Below are 18,161 nucleotides of genomic sequence, written 5' to 3'. Positions count from 1 at the left end.
CGCCGCACGCGCGCACCAGAAATGTCGCGTTTCACCGCGCTCGGAGCCGCACAAAAACGGCGCCGCCGGTGGCCGGCGGGCCGGGCGTCGGCCGCGACAACGGCGGCGACGCGGCCGCAGCACCAGCTGACGACCGCCGGAGCGGCGCCGGAGAGCGCTGCCGGGCGGCGCGCCCGCGAGGAGGGGCGCGAGACTCGAGGCGGTGCGGCACCGGAGAGCGCTGCCGAGAGCGCTGCCGGGCGGCGCGCCCGCGAGGAGGGGCGCGAGACTCGAGGCGGCGCGGCACCGGAGAGCGCTGCCGAGAGCGCTGCCGGGCGGCGCGCCCGCGAGGAGGGGCGCGAGACTTGAGGCGGTGCGGCACCGGAGAGCGCTGCCGGGAGCGCTGCCGGGCGGCGCGCCCGCGAGGAGGGGCGCGAGACTCGAGGCGGTGCGGCACCGATGGCGGAGAAGCCGGGACCGCGGGGCCGCCGAGGTCAAGAGTCCGACACACCGGCCAGGGAGCCCACGGAGCCCAGGTCACGGGGCCCCAGATCACGGGCCGAGGGTGACAGCTCTCCACTCCAGAAGGCCCTGGACTGCGGAAGCCCCGACTGCAGAGGACTGCCGCGCGGCGCGGGCGCCCGACAGCGGCGGCAAGGCGCCGCCGGAGCGCCGACCTCCGTCTCCCGCCGACGGCGCCTCTGCCGCCTCCGCCACGCCGTGTCACGCGGCGGCGGTGTCGCCGCCTGACGCGCATGATCTGTCTAATGGCGGGTACAGTTAGCCGTGGGGCCGCCGCTGATTGCCGATGCTGCGCGGGCCGCGCGCAGACGCCGCGACGGCTCGGCCTCCGCTTATTTCCGCCAGTCTCGCCGCGCCGAGCGGCGCCCCGGCTAATGTGCAGTTCGGCGGGACGGACCGCCGCCGCCGCCGCCGCCGCCGCCGCCGCCAGCCGCCGCTGCCGGCCTGCACCGCGCCGCGACAAAAACGGCCGCCCACCGCTGTCGGCGGGAGCCGCGGAGCGACGCGCCGACAGCCTGCCGACAATCGGCCGACGCCGGGAGGAGCTGCCAGGTACCGGGCAGGCGTGGGGCACCCACCGAGCCGTCAGGCCGAACCCGCCAGGCCGCGATGGGCTGGGCTCAGCATAGCCCAGTGGCCTGAACAATGGAAGGTGCCCGCGACGAGGCATGTACCAGCGTCCAGACTGAGAATGAGAGGTGAAGGCTAGGGTGAGTAGCATATTTCGTGACACATCCGGCCAAAGGGATTGCTGTTAATCCTAACAACGAGTAAGAAACGACTGTTAAAGAGGACATCGGGCCGGGAGCTACCAAGGCTGCACCAAGCCAGTGGTGTCGCCAAGGGTGAAGCCACTGGGGCCATTATCCCCCTGGAGGAAATCGTGGAGGAAGGGCTGAGGCCGAAGGGCCCAAGTACCTTTAGCAGTGTAAAGCACTCGTGGGGCGACCCGGTAAACCAAAACGGGCCCGACGTACCAAAACTGAACCCGAGCCTGAACAAAATCCCACGAATCCAAAGATAGGACCAAGCGCCGATCAGAGCGGCTGTGTCACACACACACACACACACACACACACACAGCACCCCTGGTCGCAACATGCGAACAAGCGAAGAATGCGACACCCGGGGCAGATGTACGGGCACAGGTGTCGGGAGCGCGGCGGCAGCTGGGCTCTTTGTGATGGGAGCTTCTCGACGACGTTGGTAGCGTAGCAAAACGTGGGCTCCAATGGGAGCCCGTGTCAACACCGGATGTGCATACCGCTGACGAGCTAAACATGGTTCGATGAGAGGTAGTGAGGATATGGCTAATTGGTCTCGTTATACGAACAGATACGTTTGCTGTAGGCGCTTCGATCGCTTTATCAGACAGCGCTCATCATCATAATCATCATCATCAACATTGTCAGGGGTGACCACGGGAAGCATGGCGCCCGGCGTATTCCAGAGCCCATCCCCAGACCGTCACCCCGCCACCTCCGGCGCTGCCGTCATCTCCCAGTGGCCGCGTCTCCCGCCTCATCCTCCTCGGTTTCCCGCCGCCGGCCGCTCTCCCGCCCGCTCGCCGCGAACCCGAGCCTGCGATTGACGAGGCGGCGATCGCAGCGCGGCTCCCAGCGCCGCCGCCGCACATGCCGACCGCGCCGCGACAAAAACGGCGCGCTGCAAACGGCACGCGGGGCGCGCGGCCGTCCGGCCTGACCCGGCGCCGGTGCCGCGCCGCCGCCGCTGACCCGCGCGAACACTGACCTGGCCGCGCCACGGCGCCCGCGCGGTTCCCAGGCGGCGCGCCGCTTTTTGCCGCCTGTTTACGTGTTTCCCATTCATGCAGGCCAACTTTATGGGCCTTTCCCTTTACGAGCGGGCGCCATGTGAGAGGTGCTCTCATTAAACTATTGAACCCGGCCGGACGATTATTAATACCGCTGTGAAATTGCCGTTCGGCCATGTTGTTGGCGGAAGGCATGGCCGGCAACGCCGGCCGTTGGCGGGGTGGAAGGAAGGGTGGACACGGGCAGCTCAGCTGCTCGGCTTCACGATGCAGCGCCGAGCCGAGCGCCGCGCTAGTATTGCTGAAGGCGAACTGCTGAATCTTCCGCAAGTGATCTGTCCACTGTCGAGTTCATGACATGATATCCTGACTCCCCAAGGGCGGTCAAGGGACAGGACCAAGGTATCGTGGTTTGACGGATGCCCGAGTTCGCGCACGAACGTGCAGTCCGAAGCGTCAAATGAGATGTCAGCTGATAAGACACGGCAATATAATGCATCTTGTTAGATAGAACCACGTGTGCAACATAGTGGCCAATGTCCCTTCAGAGCTACGTGCAGAAGTCGGTAACCATACATACAGCTTGCCTGACCTGAAGCAATGCAGGCATCCCACCGCTCACAAAGAAGCCGCGACTCTCAAAGCGCACTGATAATACGATCAGTTCCACACGCATTCGGTTCTATACATCTGCAGGTCTATAAAAAGCGCCTCACATTACCATTGCTCGCTTTCGGTGCTCCATCTCATGCAAAAGAAAAGCGAAATGCACAAGCGCTGCAGCAGTAAGGAAGGAGGGGATGGGGGCTCATCAAGCCCGAAAAAGCGGACCGACGTGGCCGGGGGGATAATATGTAACGACAGTGAGGACGGAAACACGGTGAGGACGGAATAGCGATGAGAACAGAACGACAGTGGAGACAGAGCGGCAGTGGGGACGGAACGGCGATGAGGACGGAGCGGCGGCAAGGATGAGGCGGCGGTGAGGACGGAACCACGGAGAGAGGACGACCGATGCGATCACTGCGAGAAGCACCTCAGCTCGCCCGTTGGCACGCACAGTCGTTTCTGCAAGCGCCGTTTTTGTCGGTAACACCAGCCAGGCAGGACGGTAATCAGATGGGTCGCGCCGACAGCAAAACAAATCCTACATGTGTGTGTGCGTGCGTGCGTGGAGGGTCGACTGATGTCCGTCACGCCTTCGACGAGCCGCCGGCGTCCGTTTGCGTTCCAGTAAGTCCTCCCACCCTGCGTGGTGCCCGTGCGAAGAACCAGGTCCGTTCCGTCGAGTCTGACCCGCTGAAGGCCGCAGCTCCGGCCTCCGCCTCGAGGTCCACCGTGCAAAGGACCAGGCCCGTCCTGTACGGTCTGACCCGCTGAAGGCCGCGGCTCTGGCCTCTGTCCCGCGATCCCCGTGCAAAGGACCAGGCCCGTCCCGTCCGGTCTGACCCGCCGAAGGTCGCGGCTCTGGCCTCTGCCCCGCGGTCCCCGTGCACAGGACCGGGCCCGTCCCGTCCGGTCTGACCCGCCGAAGGTCGCAGCTCTGGCCTCTGTCCCGCGATTCCCGTGCACAGGGCCGGGTCCGTCCCGTCCGGTCTGACCCGCCGAAGGTCGCGGCTCTGGCCTCTGTCCCGCGATCCCCGTGTAGAGGACAGGGTCCGTCCTGTCCGGTCTGACCCGCCGAAGGTCGCAGCTCTGGCCTCTGTCCCGCGATTCCCGTGCACAGGGCCGGGTCCGTCCCGTCCGGTCTGACCCGCCGAAGGTCGCGGCTCTGGCCTCTGTCCCGCGATCCCCGTGTAGAGGACAGGGTCCGTCCTGTCCGGTCTGACCCGCCGAAGGTCGCGGCTCTGGCCTCTGTCCCGCGGTCCCCGTGCACAGGGCCGGGTCCGTCCCGTCCGGTCTGACCCGCTGAAGGTCGCGGCTCTGGCCTCTGTCCCGCGGTCCCCGTGTAGAGGACAGGGTCCGTCCTGTCCGGTCTGACCCGCCGAAGGTCGCAGCTCTGGCCTCTGTCCCGCGGTCCCCGTGCACAGGGCCGGGTCCGTCCCGTCCGGTCTGACCCGCTGAAGGTCGCGGCTCTGGCCTCTGCCCCTCCCCTGACAGCCGACGTGAGGTCGACACGGGCCGGTGCCGCCATTTCGCGCCAATCACGCACACGCCAATTCACGAAAAACCGCTCGCGTGCAGCGCGCCGTGCAAAAAACCGCCGGCAAAAAGGCCGCCCGCCGACATCTGACCAGCTCTAATGATTCAATATATGTATACAAATCAGATGCGGTCTGAGCGTCGGCCGCGGCGACTCGTCGCCAGCCGGGAAAAAACGCCCCAAGAACGCGGCGTCTTTTTTCCCGGCCAGGCCGAATCATCAGGCCGATCACCCGCACGGAAAGTATTCATACCGGGCATCTCAATTTTACGTCGAACGCGCGCGGCGTTCCCACGCGCCGGCCGGTGCGTGGCGGGCGGCCGGCGGGCGGGCGGGCGGGGGACCCGTCGGCCCGCCGCCGCTGACGACTTCATTTTCCGGCCGGTCCGGTCAGCCGGACACCGGAGCACCCGGTGACCCGGCGGCCGCGCCCGCCGCCCTGCCGGCCGCGCTGACGCGGGCGCGGGCGCCGGACGCGGCGGGAGGCGCCCGCCGGCGCGCCGGGCTGCCGCGAGCGCGCCCTTCCGCTGAGATCAAGATGAGACGGGCTGTGCGGTGGAGCGGACGTTCGACAGGTCATTACGCCAATGGTGAAATGTGAAGACCATTGAGGAGGGATCAGAGTTTTTACTTCCGACGCGCTTGGGGCGGTCTTTTGAACGAATGGGCAGACCGCCGCAGAAGTACGATTGCAACAGTTGTGCCAACGGCCTGGCTGATCAGGCAATCGGTTTTTGCTGGCAGCTACGTGGCAAGACGGCTGTTTAGTAACATGCGTACTTTTTGTCGGCGTGGCTTGACCGTGCCTATGAGGCTGTGATTGAGCTGATACACTCGATAAGATGTTGTATTCAGGTGCAGGGAGCGCGCAGATGACTTCCCGCACTAGGTGTGCCTGCACCAATCTCGTCACAGACGCGGAACGGGACGCTTTTGTCTGACGGCGGCGTGGCCGTAGTACGGCCGTTGGGGCCAGTCCGTCAATGCGGATACGACGCGTCCAGCCAGCTGGTTGAAGTCTGGCGAATCAGGCGGATCGGCGGCGAGCGTCCTCCAGCGTGATTAGTGCCGTATCGGGCCGCCAATACATCGATACAGAGATGAACAGGCAAGGGTTAATCATACCGTATTAGTGGTATAAGCAACCGGCGGTCAATGATTAGGCGGAGCTGGCACATATTGCCAATCAAACCGCGCGGCAGGACGCGAATAGCCGGCGCCACGCGGCCGACGGGCGCACCTCGGCCTTTTCCCCGTTATTGCAGTGAGGAGGGAGATGAGAGCCCGGCGAGTCTGTCCAGCCGGCCCGGCGACAATCGAAACTCTCATCACGTCCACGGAATGGACGCGACAGCTGCAGTCGCCAGCGATGTCAACAGAACAGCGGCAGACCAGGACACGCACGGGGCGTCTGCAAGGTGGCGGTCTGGAGTGTCGCCATGAGACGCTTGACGTCGGGTTTCAACAGAGCTTTGTGATGTCATCATACGTCAAGCTGCCAAATCAACCGAGGAGACGACAAATGTAGTCGTTTGTCTTGCCTGTACGGCAATAGGTATCAGGAAAATATAACCTGGTGATCGGTCCCTACTGGGCTTGGTGACCGCACTTTCAAACCACGGTCATCGCATGTTTTAAACAAGATTTGATTATTCTGCTTTCAATAGGTCCCATAATACCACATACCTGACGTCTCCCAGCCTCCACGTCTTGAAGACCGGCTGACTGACAGCACTCGGCCATAGCCATCTCCCAGAATGTCCGGGATCCGCGTCCAGGCAGGAGAGACTGCCTCCTGGCCAGGTCAGGCTGATCGCCAGTCCTCCAGCCCCGGTCAGATGGGACAGCCCGCCCCGCTGCTGAGCCAAGCCGCCGGTCCAGCCCGCTGACGACCGGGCGGACCAGGAGCCCGACCGGGCCCGACCCGACGGGGGACCGGCGCCGCGCCGCAGCTCGGCCGGCCCGGCGCCGGGTCAGCGGCGCCCCGCCGTCGCCGGCAGCCAGCGGATATTTGGCACTGGCCGCCGCGCCGCTCTAATGACCGGCGCCTCTCTCCGGCGGCGGCGGCGGCGAGAGCGAGCGCGCCCCGCCGCCGGGCGGAGTGGCGCGCGGCGCTCGGGTCACCGCCGCCACATAAACAACCGGATCGTGCTCTCCGGTGCCGGCGCGATCAGCCCAGCCTCCGGCCGCCGACGCCGCTCAAGAATGCCGCGTCGTGGCCGGCCGCAATATACGATCACATATAGCAGCGGCGGGGCGCACGGGCGCGGTTTTTGCGCTCGTTGAACAGCCCGGGGTGGGCGGGCCGACCGCGGCGCGCCGGCCGGCCGCCCTTTCACGCGCGCCGCCCGGCCGCGCCGCGTGCAATGCGTTCCGGCCGGGATAAACAGCCGAGCGCCGGCCGCTCCTATTCCCGCACCTGCAGACCGCGCGCGCAACCGCTTTCTAATGCCGCGGCGCGCCGGCAAAAAGACGGCATCCGCGGCGCGGCGTCGGGGTTGCGACCCTGTTGACGCCGGTCGTCGGCGCGGCGCCGCCCGGCGATAGCGCTCGTTCCGCCGCTAATGGCGTAATCGGCGGCGGCACTCGCCGACGGCCGGTTTCGCACGATTAGCGCATCGGCCGCGACGCCGGACAAATGGCGAGCGGTCGCCGCCGGCGGTGGCAAGGCCGGCCGGGAGCGTGCGCCGCCCGCCCGCCGAGCGGTCCATTACCGTGCGAAAGGCGGCGCGGGCGTGGGCGGCGTCGTCTTCGGCCAGGTCAAGCGCTGGCGACCGGCCGATCGCGCGCTTAATTAGTGTCAAAATTATAGTCCAGCGGCGGTGCCGCCGCCCATAACCGAGCGCCAAATAAAAACCCAGCGCCGCGGAGGCACCGACACTGAACCCATTACGGCAGTTAAACAGCGAGGCGTTAATTATTTTTTACCCGTTGCCGGCGCGGATTCGACATTCATCAGCACGGCCGCGCCGCCCGCCGGCGGGACGCGAAATACCATAGCTCATCGTCGCGGCGGGCCGTCGGCGATGCGCCGCCGGCGCCGGCCGGGCCGCATGGAGCTGTCAGAGCGCCGACCGCGCCGGCCGCGCCGGCCGCGCCGCGCCGCACCTGCGGGCTGACCCGACTGGCCCAGGCGCGGACGGCGCGAACGGTGCGGCCACGGCCGACAGCCCCGCGCACTGGCCCACCTGACGTCACTCCGCGGCCGTCGGCCCGGACGCGCGCACTCAGGCAAAAAACCATTCCAGATCCGAATTGACGGTCGTAAAAAGGGTCCTCTCTCATGCGAAATTGGGAAAGGTCATCTACCCGCGCGGCGTTTTTTCTCTCTCGCCCGAGCCGAGCGGCACTCTCGGGCGCCGGGACGCCCGGAACCGGTCGGCGCGCGGCCCGGCCGGTCCCAATCATCCGCGGCCATCGCTGCCCGGCCAAACGAGTCCCGCGAAACGCGACCTGGCCCGCCGCCGCCGCCCGTGTGAAATCGCCGGGGAATGGCCGCTCGCCCGCCCGGCGGCCGCATCAATAAATAATCCGGCCCGGACGCTCGAGATGCCCCGGAATGCGGCCGACAACAATGAGTGAAAAATCCGCGCAGATCAGCTTTTGGCAAAGGTCGTCGACCGGGGCGAGCGGTGATAAACAGCCGAGAGGCGGCGGCTGTACCGCACGCCGCCGTCCCGTCCGCGACCGGCGGCGGCGCTGGCCGGAGCCGAGCAGTCCGGCAGAGCGGCTCTGCCGTCGCCCAGCTGACCGGCCGGCCGGGTCAGCGCGAAGGCGGCGTCACACCCGAGCGCCCGGTCACGCCAGGTCGGCGGCGCCCGGCGCCGGCGGCCAGCCGCTGCGTGCACGCACGCGGCCGTCATGAGTGGCGTGCCGGCTGGCCGTGCCAGGCGGACGACATCGATTGGGCGGCGGCGACCGGCGCGGGCGCGTCGCCGCCGCCGCCGGACCCCGCACCGCCTCCCAGCGGCCCGGCCACCGCCATTAGACGCCAAAAACAAAAACGTTGACAGCCGGCCGGCCGGATTAAACGACTCCTTCCAACGCGAGCGGCGGCGGCGGCGGCGGCGGCCGGTGGGCGCCCCTCGCCGCGCTCGGCGCTTCCGTGCCGGCCGCGCCGCCGCCTCCAGCGCGATGATTGCACTGAGCGCCGGGGCGGAGCTTCTGCGCCGCGCCGCCCGAGGGCAGCAGCGGCGCAGGCAACGAACCGCCGTGCAATAACAGACCTAGGCCAACGTCTTCTCCATTGGCCTATAACTCAGAATGCGGTCGCTAGCTATTCGCTTCAATGCACGGCAAAAACGGGCAGAAAAACGCGCAAACAGCTGGGTAATGACAAACAAATCACAGAAAATGACATGCTACGATACAGGGATATGGGAAAGGGAATTGGGAAGCGGAGCGCGCTGCGCGCAGACAAACAACTGATGAATATGCATGGATAACTGCACCATGACACGGGAGTCCGCGAGAGGGCGACAGTTTCGTGGATGGACGGGACAACTTTCGCCGCGACGTCCCGCGCGGCGCCGGCCGCCGACTCGCATCACTCTCGAGCGCCCCTGACAGTGTCTCGAGAAGGCGGGGGTGGTCGCCAGGGGCTGCCTCCTACATGAGACCGGGGGCCGAGTGTGATCTGCCGGCGAACGGCGCCGGCGACGGGCCGGGGTGCCCAACACGGCAGCCGATCGACTGTGCGGTGCCGGCTCGCCGGGCCGCGTACGCTTGTGAGGAAACGCGGGCGAGCTAGCAGAAAGGCAGACGGAAGGACGCACGGGAGGACACGCGTAAAAACGGACACGCAGACACATGCAGACGGACGAACAGGCGGGCAACAGTCAGTCGGTCTGTTCATATATACCTTTCGAGTCACAGTGCACGCTTATACAGACAGTAAGCGTGCATACGTCCCCGCACACAGACACACACAGACACACACAGACACGCACGCACGCACGCACGCACGCACGCACGCACGCGCACACACACACACACACACACACACACACACACACACACACACACACACACACACACACACACACACACACACACACACACACACACACACACACACACCCGGCCAGACACACAGACACACACACGCGGCCGAGGGCGGCAGGACACGGACACGCACCGGACCGGAGTGAAAGGTGAAATTGGAATAATAAGTCGGGCATCATTGGCACGGTGACGTGCGCCGGGCGGCGATTCGCGGCGATAACGCGGGCAGATGTGCCGCGCGATACTCACACAAATTGGAGTCCCAGTGGGGCGGCATCTCGCCCACGGAGCCGTTGCTGATCTGGAAAACGGCAGACGGACGCCTGTCAGGAGCGGAAGGAGCGGGCGGGCGCCGGAGCCTCCCAGGCTCGTCGCAATGGTATGCGGCGAGAAGCGGGCATCGTCAGAGTTTGCGCGACAGTGACAGACACTTTCAAGCAGACTGGGCCTGCCGAATGCGTTGCGTGAAATGTGTAGAAAGTTAGGCAAACTTGCCTGATGTTTGGTATCGTGCTTCCCGCCAGGAGCTTTACACTGTTATTAATTCCGCAAATGTTTGGTCACAATATGGACCCCAGGGAGCGCGAGTACTATGGAGCCCTGGGGTCCTATGGAGTACCTCTTGTTGCATCTGCATTGCCGCCGGGTTTGGATCCTTAAGTTAAGGGCCGAAGACACGGCATAGCGAGACAAAGTTTCGGTTTTCGGGGTGGTTTATGATGAAGTACTGAGCTTTGGGACAACGATCTTGAAGTCGTTCTTGCAAAACTAACATAAGGTGACCTTCTAGCAGGTCCACCTGAAAAGCCCGATCCGTTTACAAAGCGAGGTCCGGCAGATCACATAACCGAAGGTCGACGTGACGACGCAGAATCTGGTAACGGATGAACTTAACAGAACATACCGATGATGTGACACGGCAAACACGTATCTGGTTGCATTGTGGCATCCCGTCAAATGACGCTAACTCGAGGTCATACCAGCGACCAGACACTTCCTTGTTTGGCGAATGACAAGACAACTTCTGCACCTGAAACTCCGTAGCGCTTCGCGATGTTGTGGCTTCGCAATGTGGGTGACGCGATTATAATAATCTCACATAGGCACCTTTTTTGCCAAGGTCTGAGATGCGCGATTCCCGGTGCCGCTGAATCTCCGTTCAAAATACGTCGGATTCCCACTACCACAGCTTCTGCTATAAAATGACAGGTGACACCGTCACGTTTCACGGCAGCGTACGGCGGACAAGCAAGCTGTGGTAGGCCCAGGACGGAGAGCAGGTCAGCAGCGTGGACCACCCATGCGGCGGCGGCGGCAGGTGTTCGCCGCCCCGCCCCGTCGGCCCCGGTGCGCCAGGCTGATCCCGCCCGTCAGCCGCGACGCGGCTCGTCGCCTCGCGGTCCGCTCCGGGCACGTTGACACTGCCGGCGGCGCGGCAGCAGCGCCGTGAAATTGCCGCGCGCCGCCGCCGTCGTCAGTGCGTCGGTTTTGCCGCGCGGACCGGTGGCGCTGGCGTGTTTTTGCCGCCGGTTGCGCTCCGTCGGCGCGGCGCCGCTCTCACACGGCCGCCGCGGCCGCACGCAAAAAGAAACCACGCCCCCGGCCCGCCCGGCCGGCCGGCCGGCCGTCAGATGGACGCCGCGCGCGCTGTCATCAGCCAGCTCGGTCCCCAGGCAGCGCCGCGAGCCGCGCTGGCCACGCGGCCCCACCGGCACTGGCGGGCCGTTCTGGTGCGGTGACTGCAAGCTGCGCTTGTGTCAGGTGTCACGCTCATTCGCATTCTATCCGATATCCAACGTGCCGTCTCGCCGTCATGCTTGTCCGCAGTCGGTGTCTTGGTGTGAATTTTGAATCGGCCGGAACACCATCTCCTCGACTTCAGCCTGACGTGGTTGCCATCTTACACCGTCCGTTCACACATTGGTTAGGTACTGGTCGGGTCGAGGTGTCATTCAGGATTCACGAGTGCGGATTCACGAGGAGGACAAGTCGGAATATTTCCAAAGCCTTACACAAACTTTGCCGGCAGCGGAATTAAGCAAATAACATCTTGATAGAAAAGCAAATCGATGCATTAGCCGGTGTCAACACTGTCACGTCCAATTGTCCAAGCCCACTTGTGTCTCAAAGAGGAAACAATATCTGAGATTCAAACTGATCATAACTAAGAAGAAACCGAAACTATCCCTAGCAATAGTATGGTTAGAGCCTTAAGGGCTAACTAAATATTATATCGGAGAAATAGGCAGCAGTTGACTGCTGTAAACCTCCCTGTCCTACGACCTCTGGCATAAATCAAAAGAAAAGTAGCTTTGGCGAAGGCGAAGCGACTGCGTAAAACATGTCCGGCCAAAAGCACACCCACAAAATGCTTGGAAACGCATTCTTTCCGATATCCAACTTATCCATCTACCCTTACACAGCTATCTACCCAGAAGGATCCGAGCTGGTGCCCTACCGGCGCCGCGACCTGTCGCACGGCGGTCGGCCTAGGGGGAGGGCGCCGCGGCGCGCCGGCTAACGGCACGGCCGCCACGCCGGCCCGACCTCTCGCCGCCTCCGCCCGGCCGGCGCACGCCCTCCCGATATTCAGATCACCGCGCCAGTGCCGCTCACGCCCTCCCAGCGCCCGTTGCACGTTCCGAAAGTGCGGCACGCACAGCGCGCCATCATAACGGCGCGCGGGCGCACGCATAAATTCAGCCGCCAGCGGCCAGCCTTTCCGCGTGTAACTGGGTTAGGCCGCCAATAAAGCGTACTTTCATCCGGCCGGCGGCGGCGGCGGCGGCGGCGCGGCCGCGCGGCCGGCTTGTTTGCTTGCACTGGCGCGCACATAACCCGTTCGTTGCCGTCTGGCCGCGGGGCGGGCCGCGCGGGCCGCCGCCCGGCCGCCGCACCGCCGCCGGCCGGGCGGCGGCGGCGGCGGCGGCAGCGGTGTGCCACTCAGCGACGCAGGGACGATGGAGCTGGGAAACGGTCGGAATCGCTGGAGCAGGGAAGTGGGGTCATTGAAGAAGGGCGCGCCTAATGGAGCAGGAATATGATCATTGGAAAGGGGCGTACATGCGCACTAGACCGAGGAGAAGACCATTGCAGAAGGGGTGTGACCACAGGAGCAGGAGCATGGGAAAGGCTCAGTGGAGAGAGGCATGCCCGCCGCGGCAGGAACGGAATCACTGGATAAGGGACACACTCGCCGGAGCAGGACAGTCCTTGGAAAGGCACACGCTTGCTGGCTCAGAAGCACTGCCACCTGAGGGCGAGCATAATCACGGGGCCGGTAGCGCGATCAAGCAAACATTGCCCGTATCTCCCCCGGACCTGGAGCCGGCCACTGGAGTAGTGGCGGAGCGGCCAGAGCAGCGGCCGGCGGACTGCAGCCATCGCCGGCGCTGCTGCACGCTCGGCGTGCATGCACTGCCGCGCACACATGCCGTGCGGCGGCGCATGCAGCCGTGCAAGACCAGACCCACACCACGGCGCCTTGGTGCAGGTCACGGCACCGCGTCCATCGGCGTGTCTTGGGGGCACGCGTCCGTGTCTGCTCTCTGCGGGACGCGTCAGGCCGCCCGGCCACCGTGCAGCTGCCTTCATCGAATCAACCGTGCCAGTATGAGACAGGACAAACAAAAAACTGGCCACGCCAGTTATAGACCATGACGTGTGTCCGATGGGCAAGTAAATTTCGTCCGGACAATTGGCCCTTACCAAGTCATCGACAGGTTCATCGCGCGGCCAAAGCGCCGCCGGAGGGCACAAACGTGCGCATAAAGCGCGGCACCAAGGGCGCTGATGAACTGAACAGCCTGTCATTACTGCATGCAGGATAACATTAAATTACCCCACCAGAGGTTGGGGCAATCATTACCAAATTAACAGCGCCGGGAAAACAGATCGCCACCGGCAATAAGCTCTTCCGCAGCATAAAGCAGAGGTTTAAAGCACGTGTATGTCGTGTGCTGCAGCGTGCCGACGATAACTGAGAACACGTCCAAGATCGCGTGATGACTGATTGTGGCAGACCCCACCGATGCCTCCTGGTTTCATCGGGTGACCAGCTGTCATGATGGAAGCAGCATTGTCGATCAGTGGAAGTGATCGGCTCATTCGATGTGAATGATGAGGACCAATGATGAAAAACTATTAAAACATATGTAAACTCCATGGTGGGGGCTTTAAGGTTTCCAGAGGATGCAGCTGCATCCAGAACACACACACACACAAAAAAAACGTTAGAAATACGGCGATGCATGGAAAGAGCAAAATTACAAAGCCCATTTGGATCTACAACTTTTTTGGCAAAGCTTTGTTTGCGAACTTTGCCATCCAGCTGCAAAATTGTGAGTTACCTACGTACATAATTCGAATGCAGAGCATTCCAGTCACGATAAAGCAAAACTGCGCATGACATGGCAGTAGCACCAAAGTTAGGAGATGGTGATAACAAGATGATGGCAATACACCCTTCATGACACCTGTCCTGCTGCCGACTAGCCATCCAGAAATTGCGAGCACACGCGTTCATTCCCACACACAACTTAACGCCGATACCTGGCATGCACATCCTGGTCTCACCCATCAAAAATCCTAAACTCTCATCAGCGCCGTCTGCTGACACCAGGTGCGGACTACGCCGACACCAGGCGCGGACTGACGCCAGAACACCGATCAGACACAGTGAGCCGCGACACGGCCCCGGAGATCGGGCCGACCACGGTGCCTCTGTGCAGTGGCGCCGACACGGCTCCGAGCATGGCACGGAGTACCAGGGACCAGCATGGTGACACGCCTGCCAGGAGCAGACTCCCGGGCTCCCGAACAGGCGGCAGGCAAGCTCTCGCACTCGACTAACGTCAAGCAACGCATCCGCGCGTGGATACATACCGCTGACGTGCTTCCCAATACTGATGCCCTCCGCATGATTTGTTTGCAATGCTCGTGACACTCTCTCAGTGTTGCGTTGGTGTGTGCCGTGTATTTTTGACGGATGGTTCGTGTGTTTGCAGGGCCATCTGCGGCCGCCGTTGACATCTGGACATCTCCCTGCGTGTTTTGTCCCGCTGTTCACAGTATGTCTTGTGCCCGCAGTGCGGTTTTTTCCTTCGGACCGTGTCATGTGTAAGCCGCGAAGCCCGCCTATTGCAAAGAGACACCCCGCGTGTTCGCCGTTTGTTTATTACGCTGTCAACCGGCACGCCGCTTTGTTTCCGCTCAACAATGCACCATTGGATGCCGTTCGTCCGCTGGTTTTCGACCATTACGGACAGGCATGCCGCGCACGTATCGTGTACTCGCAGCTTGTTTAACCCATCGCTGATTGATACGTGGTGCATCTGCTCTGTATCGAGACCATTCTCGACACATGTATTATAATGTGTGTTTTTTATCTCTCCCAGGTGTTTAAGCTGCTGGTGACCGCCATGCCCTGTTTGCACTGTGTGTTTTGATGCGCTTATTTGTATGCCGTGCGCCGTCTGTGTGTTCAGCCCGACGTCAACAGGTATGCCGCACATCCCCTGTGTGTTCAAGCCCCCTGGTGACAGGTATGCCGTGAGCTCCCCCATCTGTCCAGCCCCTTGGTCAGCCGACACGCCTGTCTTCCCGGGCGGTCGACGCCGCCGTCGCCGGGTCGGCGGCCGGCGCGCGGTGTCCGGGCGCGCGCGGCGCGGCTGACCGGTGGCCGCTGTCACCGCCGCCGGCCGCCGGCGGGTCGCGAATCGGCGGCGGCCGGCCGGTTTTTGCGCGACACCAGGACCGCCCGGGCCGCCCCGGTTAGCGCGGCCGCGCCACAAAAAGCGCCGCGCTGTCGGCGCCGCGCAATTAGCGGCCGGCCCGGCCCGTGACCGTGGCTATGTGGCGCTCCAGGCGCAAATAATGGCGGGTCATACTCGAGCGCCTGCGGCGGCGGGCGACACTCCCACGCCGCCGATCGGCCGTCGCCGCGGCCCGTTACCGCGCGCGCGCGCGCGGCTCGCCGGCGCCCTGCTCCGTCGGCCGCGACGCGCCGCCGCCGACACCGGGCGCCACGCACGTGAACCGACTGGCGATCCGGCGCCGGCTGCCGGCCGCCGGCCGCGATCTGCATGGGCGCCCGGCCGGCCGCGCTGGCAAAAACGGACATTACCCCAACAGGTCGTTACTCTGCGCGGCTCTTTACGACCAGGAAGGGCCAACTAGCGCAGAGTCAAAGAACGCATTCATTCTGCAGGAATTAGGGGGAGAGGCGGAGAGATGAGAAAGTCCTGGGCCGGTGCACGCCGGGCGCCGGCCGACCGCGAGATAAATCAGCCGCGCTGGCTTCAATAATAAGCCGGCGGGCGGGCCGGCGGCGCAGCGCAAACAGCGCCGCAGCGCACTGCATTCAGCGGCGGCCGGTTGGGGCAGGTCGCCGGCCGGGCGGCGCGCCGAGCGCGGCGGCGCAGCGAGGCGTACACGCGTGCACGCGGCGCACCGCCGCACGGCAGGCGGCCGGCTCGGCTGGCAAATGCCGTCACGGTGCCGCAGTCGAGATTGCCAGGCTCGTGAACGGAGGCGCAGCAGCCGGCGCAGCAGCGGATGCCGCGGCACGGACTGGCACACACGCGCGCGCGCGCGCGCCCGCTCGCAATGGAGCTCCTGATGAATCGTGCTGCCGTGAAAATGGTGCACCGCTGATGGGACAGACAGGAAGCGTGCGGTCCTTCCGAGTGTGTCAGTGGCGGGGTTGAAATGAGAATCAACGCGCGTTCGGTGCTCACTTCTGAGCACGCCGCTTACCAGCACATCAGTGATTAAATGGAAGCCCTCCAGTACGCAAGGCAGTATTGCAGGACAACGTAAACCAGACAAGCGAACCTGCTTTTCGGGGTTACAAAAAACTTCACACAGTTTTTAGCCACTCCACCATACTTTCTTCTGTCTGTGCCAAAGTATGCCTGGACAAACGCATGCGTTGTACACTTTATGATCACGAGATGAACAGCAACATCCACGCACATCGGTCGTGGGTGGAGTTGCGGCAAAGGCAAACGTTGCCTCGAAAATGAACTCAGCAAAACCCTTCTAACATGTAAATGATGGCACCAAAGTGAGTCAACAAGCTATCAAGTTGTTTTCCTGCATGTCTGAATCAGTATTTGACAGGACTCCGTCAGTGGCATTACACGTTATAATCCATTATAAACGTCTCATGCCACATTAGCAGGCACAGCGCTGGACAACAATAGTGGAAGCTAACACTGCCACCGGGCATCTGGTCATCGAGCACGTATCAACGGTTCTTTCCGGCGGCTCAAACGTCGGAGAAATCTGCGTTTCTTTTTTACGTCCCTATGCCTGAGATTCAAGCAGAGAACACAAGCCCTTCGCATTCAAATGAAGCCTGATAAATGACCACGACACGCTGAGTCCCATCACGTCAGACTCGGTTCATGATATCGGCGCGGTCACCAGCACCATCCAAGTCAATCCGGGCCTGTCAGACAGAGGTAGCCATCGGGGGTAGGCCTCAACCCAGACGAACCCGGACTCGGGCTCGGACTCACTCTCTGGGACCTAATATCATTCTGGTAGGGTAGGTCAGGTATGTTTCGCTTGGTTTCGGTTCACTTCGGTTAGGTTTGGATGACTTGAATTAGTATGAACCGGTTTGCATAAGATTCAGCGCCGCCTAATCGTGCCTCAGGGAGGCCATAACCGCATGGTTACACTTTGGTCATCATACCCGCCTGCAGTTCCGCAACACTTTCAATGCCGGAAGGTGTCAGTACGCGATGGCTACATTTACATCACTGAGAGTGGACTCAGAACCGGGATTGAACACTTCATACAAGGCCTGGGAACCGGTCTCCTATAACGCGAGCTCGGACTCGATCTCCAAGGACTCGGACTCGAAGTTCGGACTCCGAGCCTGAAAAATCAGACTCGGATCTGACAACCGTTCACTCGAGCCTCAGACCCATGCTCGGGCTGCTCAAGACACCCGTAAATGGGCTCGAATTATTGCTTCTGGACTCGACATATGTCTGGTAACGGCACGTGCGTGTATTGCTCCTGTGTCTATCACCGACGGGTGCAGCCACGGCAGACACCTATGCAGTCCCCGCGTTTAACACGGGGCAGACGGAGCCGCAGAAGACACCTGCACCAAACCCGTGTCCACTACGGGCGCAGCCACGGCAGCGACCCGTACGCACCACCCCCGCGTTTCCAGCAGACACCTGTACCAGGTGCGTAACCCCAGCGCCAGCTAGCCCGCGGCGGCAGGTACAGTCCTGGTGCAGACATACGCCTGCAGGTGAGGCCATGGCCGGCCGGCCGGCGGTGGCCGCCTCCCTGCCGTTTCCAGCAGACACCTGTACCAGGTCCGTAACCACAGCGCCAGCTAGCCCGCGGCGGCAGGTACAGTCCTGGTGCAGGTATACACCTACAGGTGCGGCCGTGGCCGGCCGGCCGGCGGTGGCCGCCTCCCTGCCGTTTACAGCAGACAGCGGCAGCCCCAGCGGACACCTATGCCAGGTCCGTAACCCCAGTGCTAGCTAACCCGCGGCGGCAGGTGCAGTCCTGGTGCAGGCATACGACTACAGGTGCGACCATGGCCGGCCGGCCGCCGGTGGCCGCCTCCCTGCCGCTCACCTTGTCTATGTCGGGCTCGCTGGTCGGCGTGCTGGGCGTGCCGTGGTTCTCCTCCGACCCCGTGCTGGACATGACCTGCGGACACGGACGGCGGTCAGCAGTCGCCCCGCGGAGGGCCCGGGCAGC

At 63.3% G+C, this 18,161-nt stretch overlaps 1 protein-coding gene across 1 annotated transcript in view; it reads right to left on the bottom strand.

Moving 5' to 3' along the window:
• LOC119091442 (protein tramtrack, beta isoform-like) overlaps positions 1-18,161 on the bottom strand; it is a 38,023-nt gene that overhangs the window by 7,768 nt on the left and 12,094 nt on the right. Inside the window, exons 4-5 of the mRNA XM_037214237.1 lie at positions 18,036-18,110; positions 9,672-9,723 (exon numbers count right to left, since the gene is read on the bottom strand). Coding sequence (XP_037070132.1) covers positions 9,672-9,723; positions 18,036-18,110 — 127 coding nt within the window. The remainder of the gene's footprint in view (positions 1-9,671; positions 9,724-18,035; positions 18,111-18,161) is intronic.

This window comes from Pollicipes pollicipes, unplaced genomic scaffold (assembly GCF_011947565.3).
Source record: "Pollicipes pollicipes isolate AB1234 unplaced genomic scaffold, Ppol_2.1 Scaffold_3447;HRSCAF=4054_pilon_pilon_pilon, whole genome shotgun sequence".
NCBI classification, from domain to species: domain Eukaryota; kingdom Metazoa; phylum Arthropoda; class Thecostraca; order Pollicipedomorpha; family Pollicipedidae; genus Pollicipes; species Pollicipes pollicipes.
This window is presented reverse-complemented; position numbering and strand designations above follow the sequence as displayed.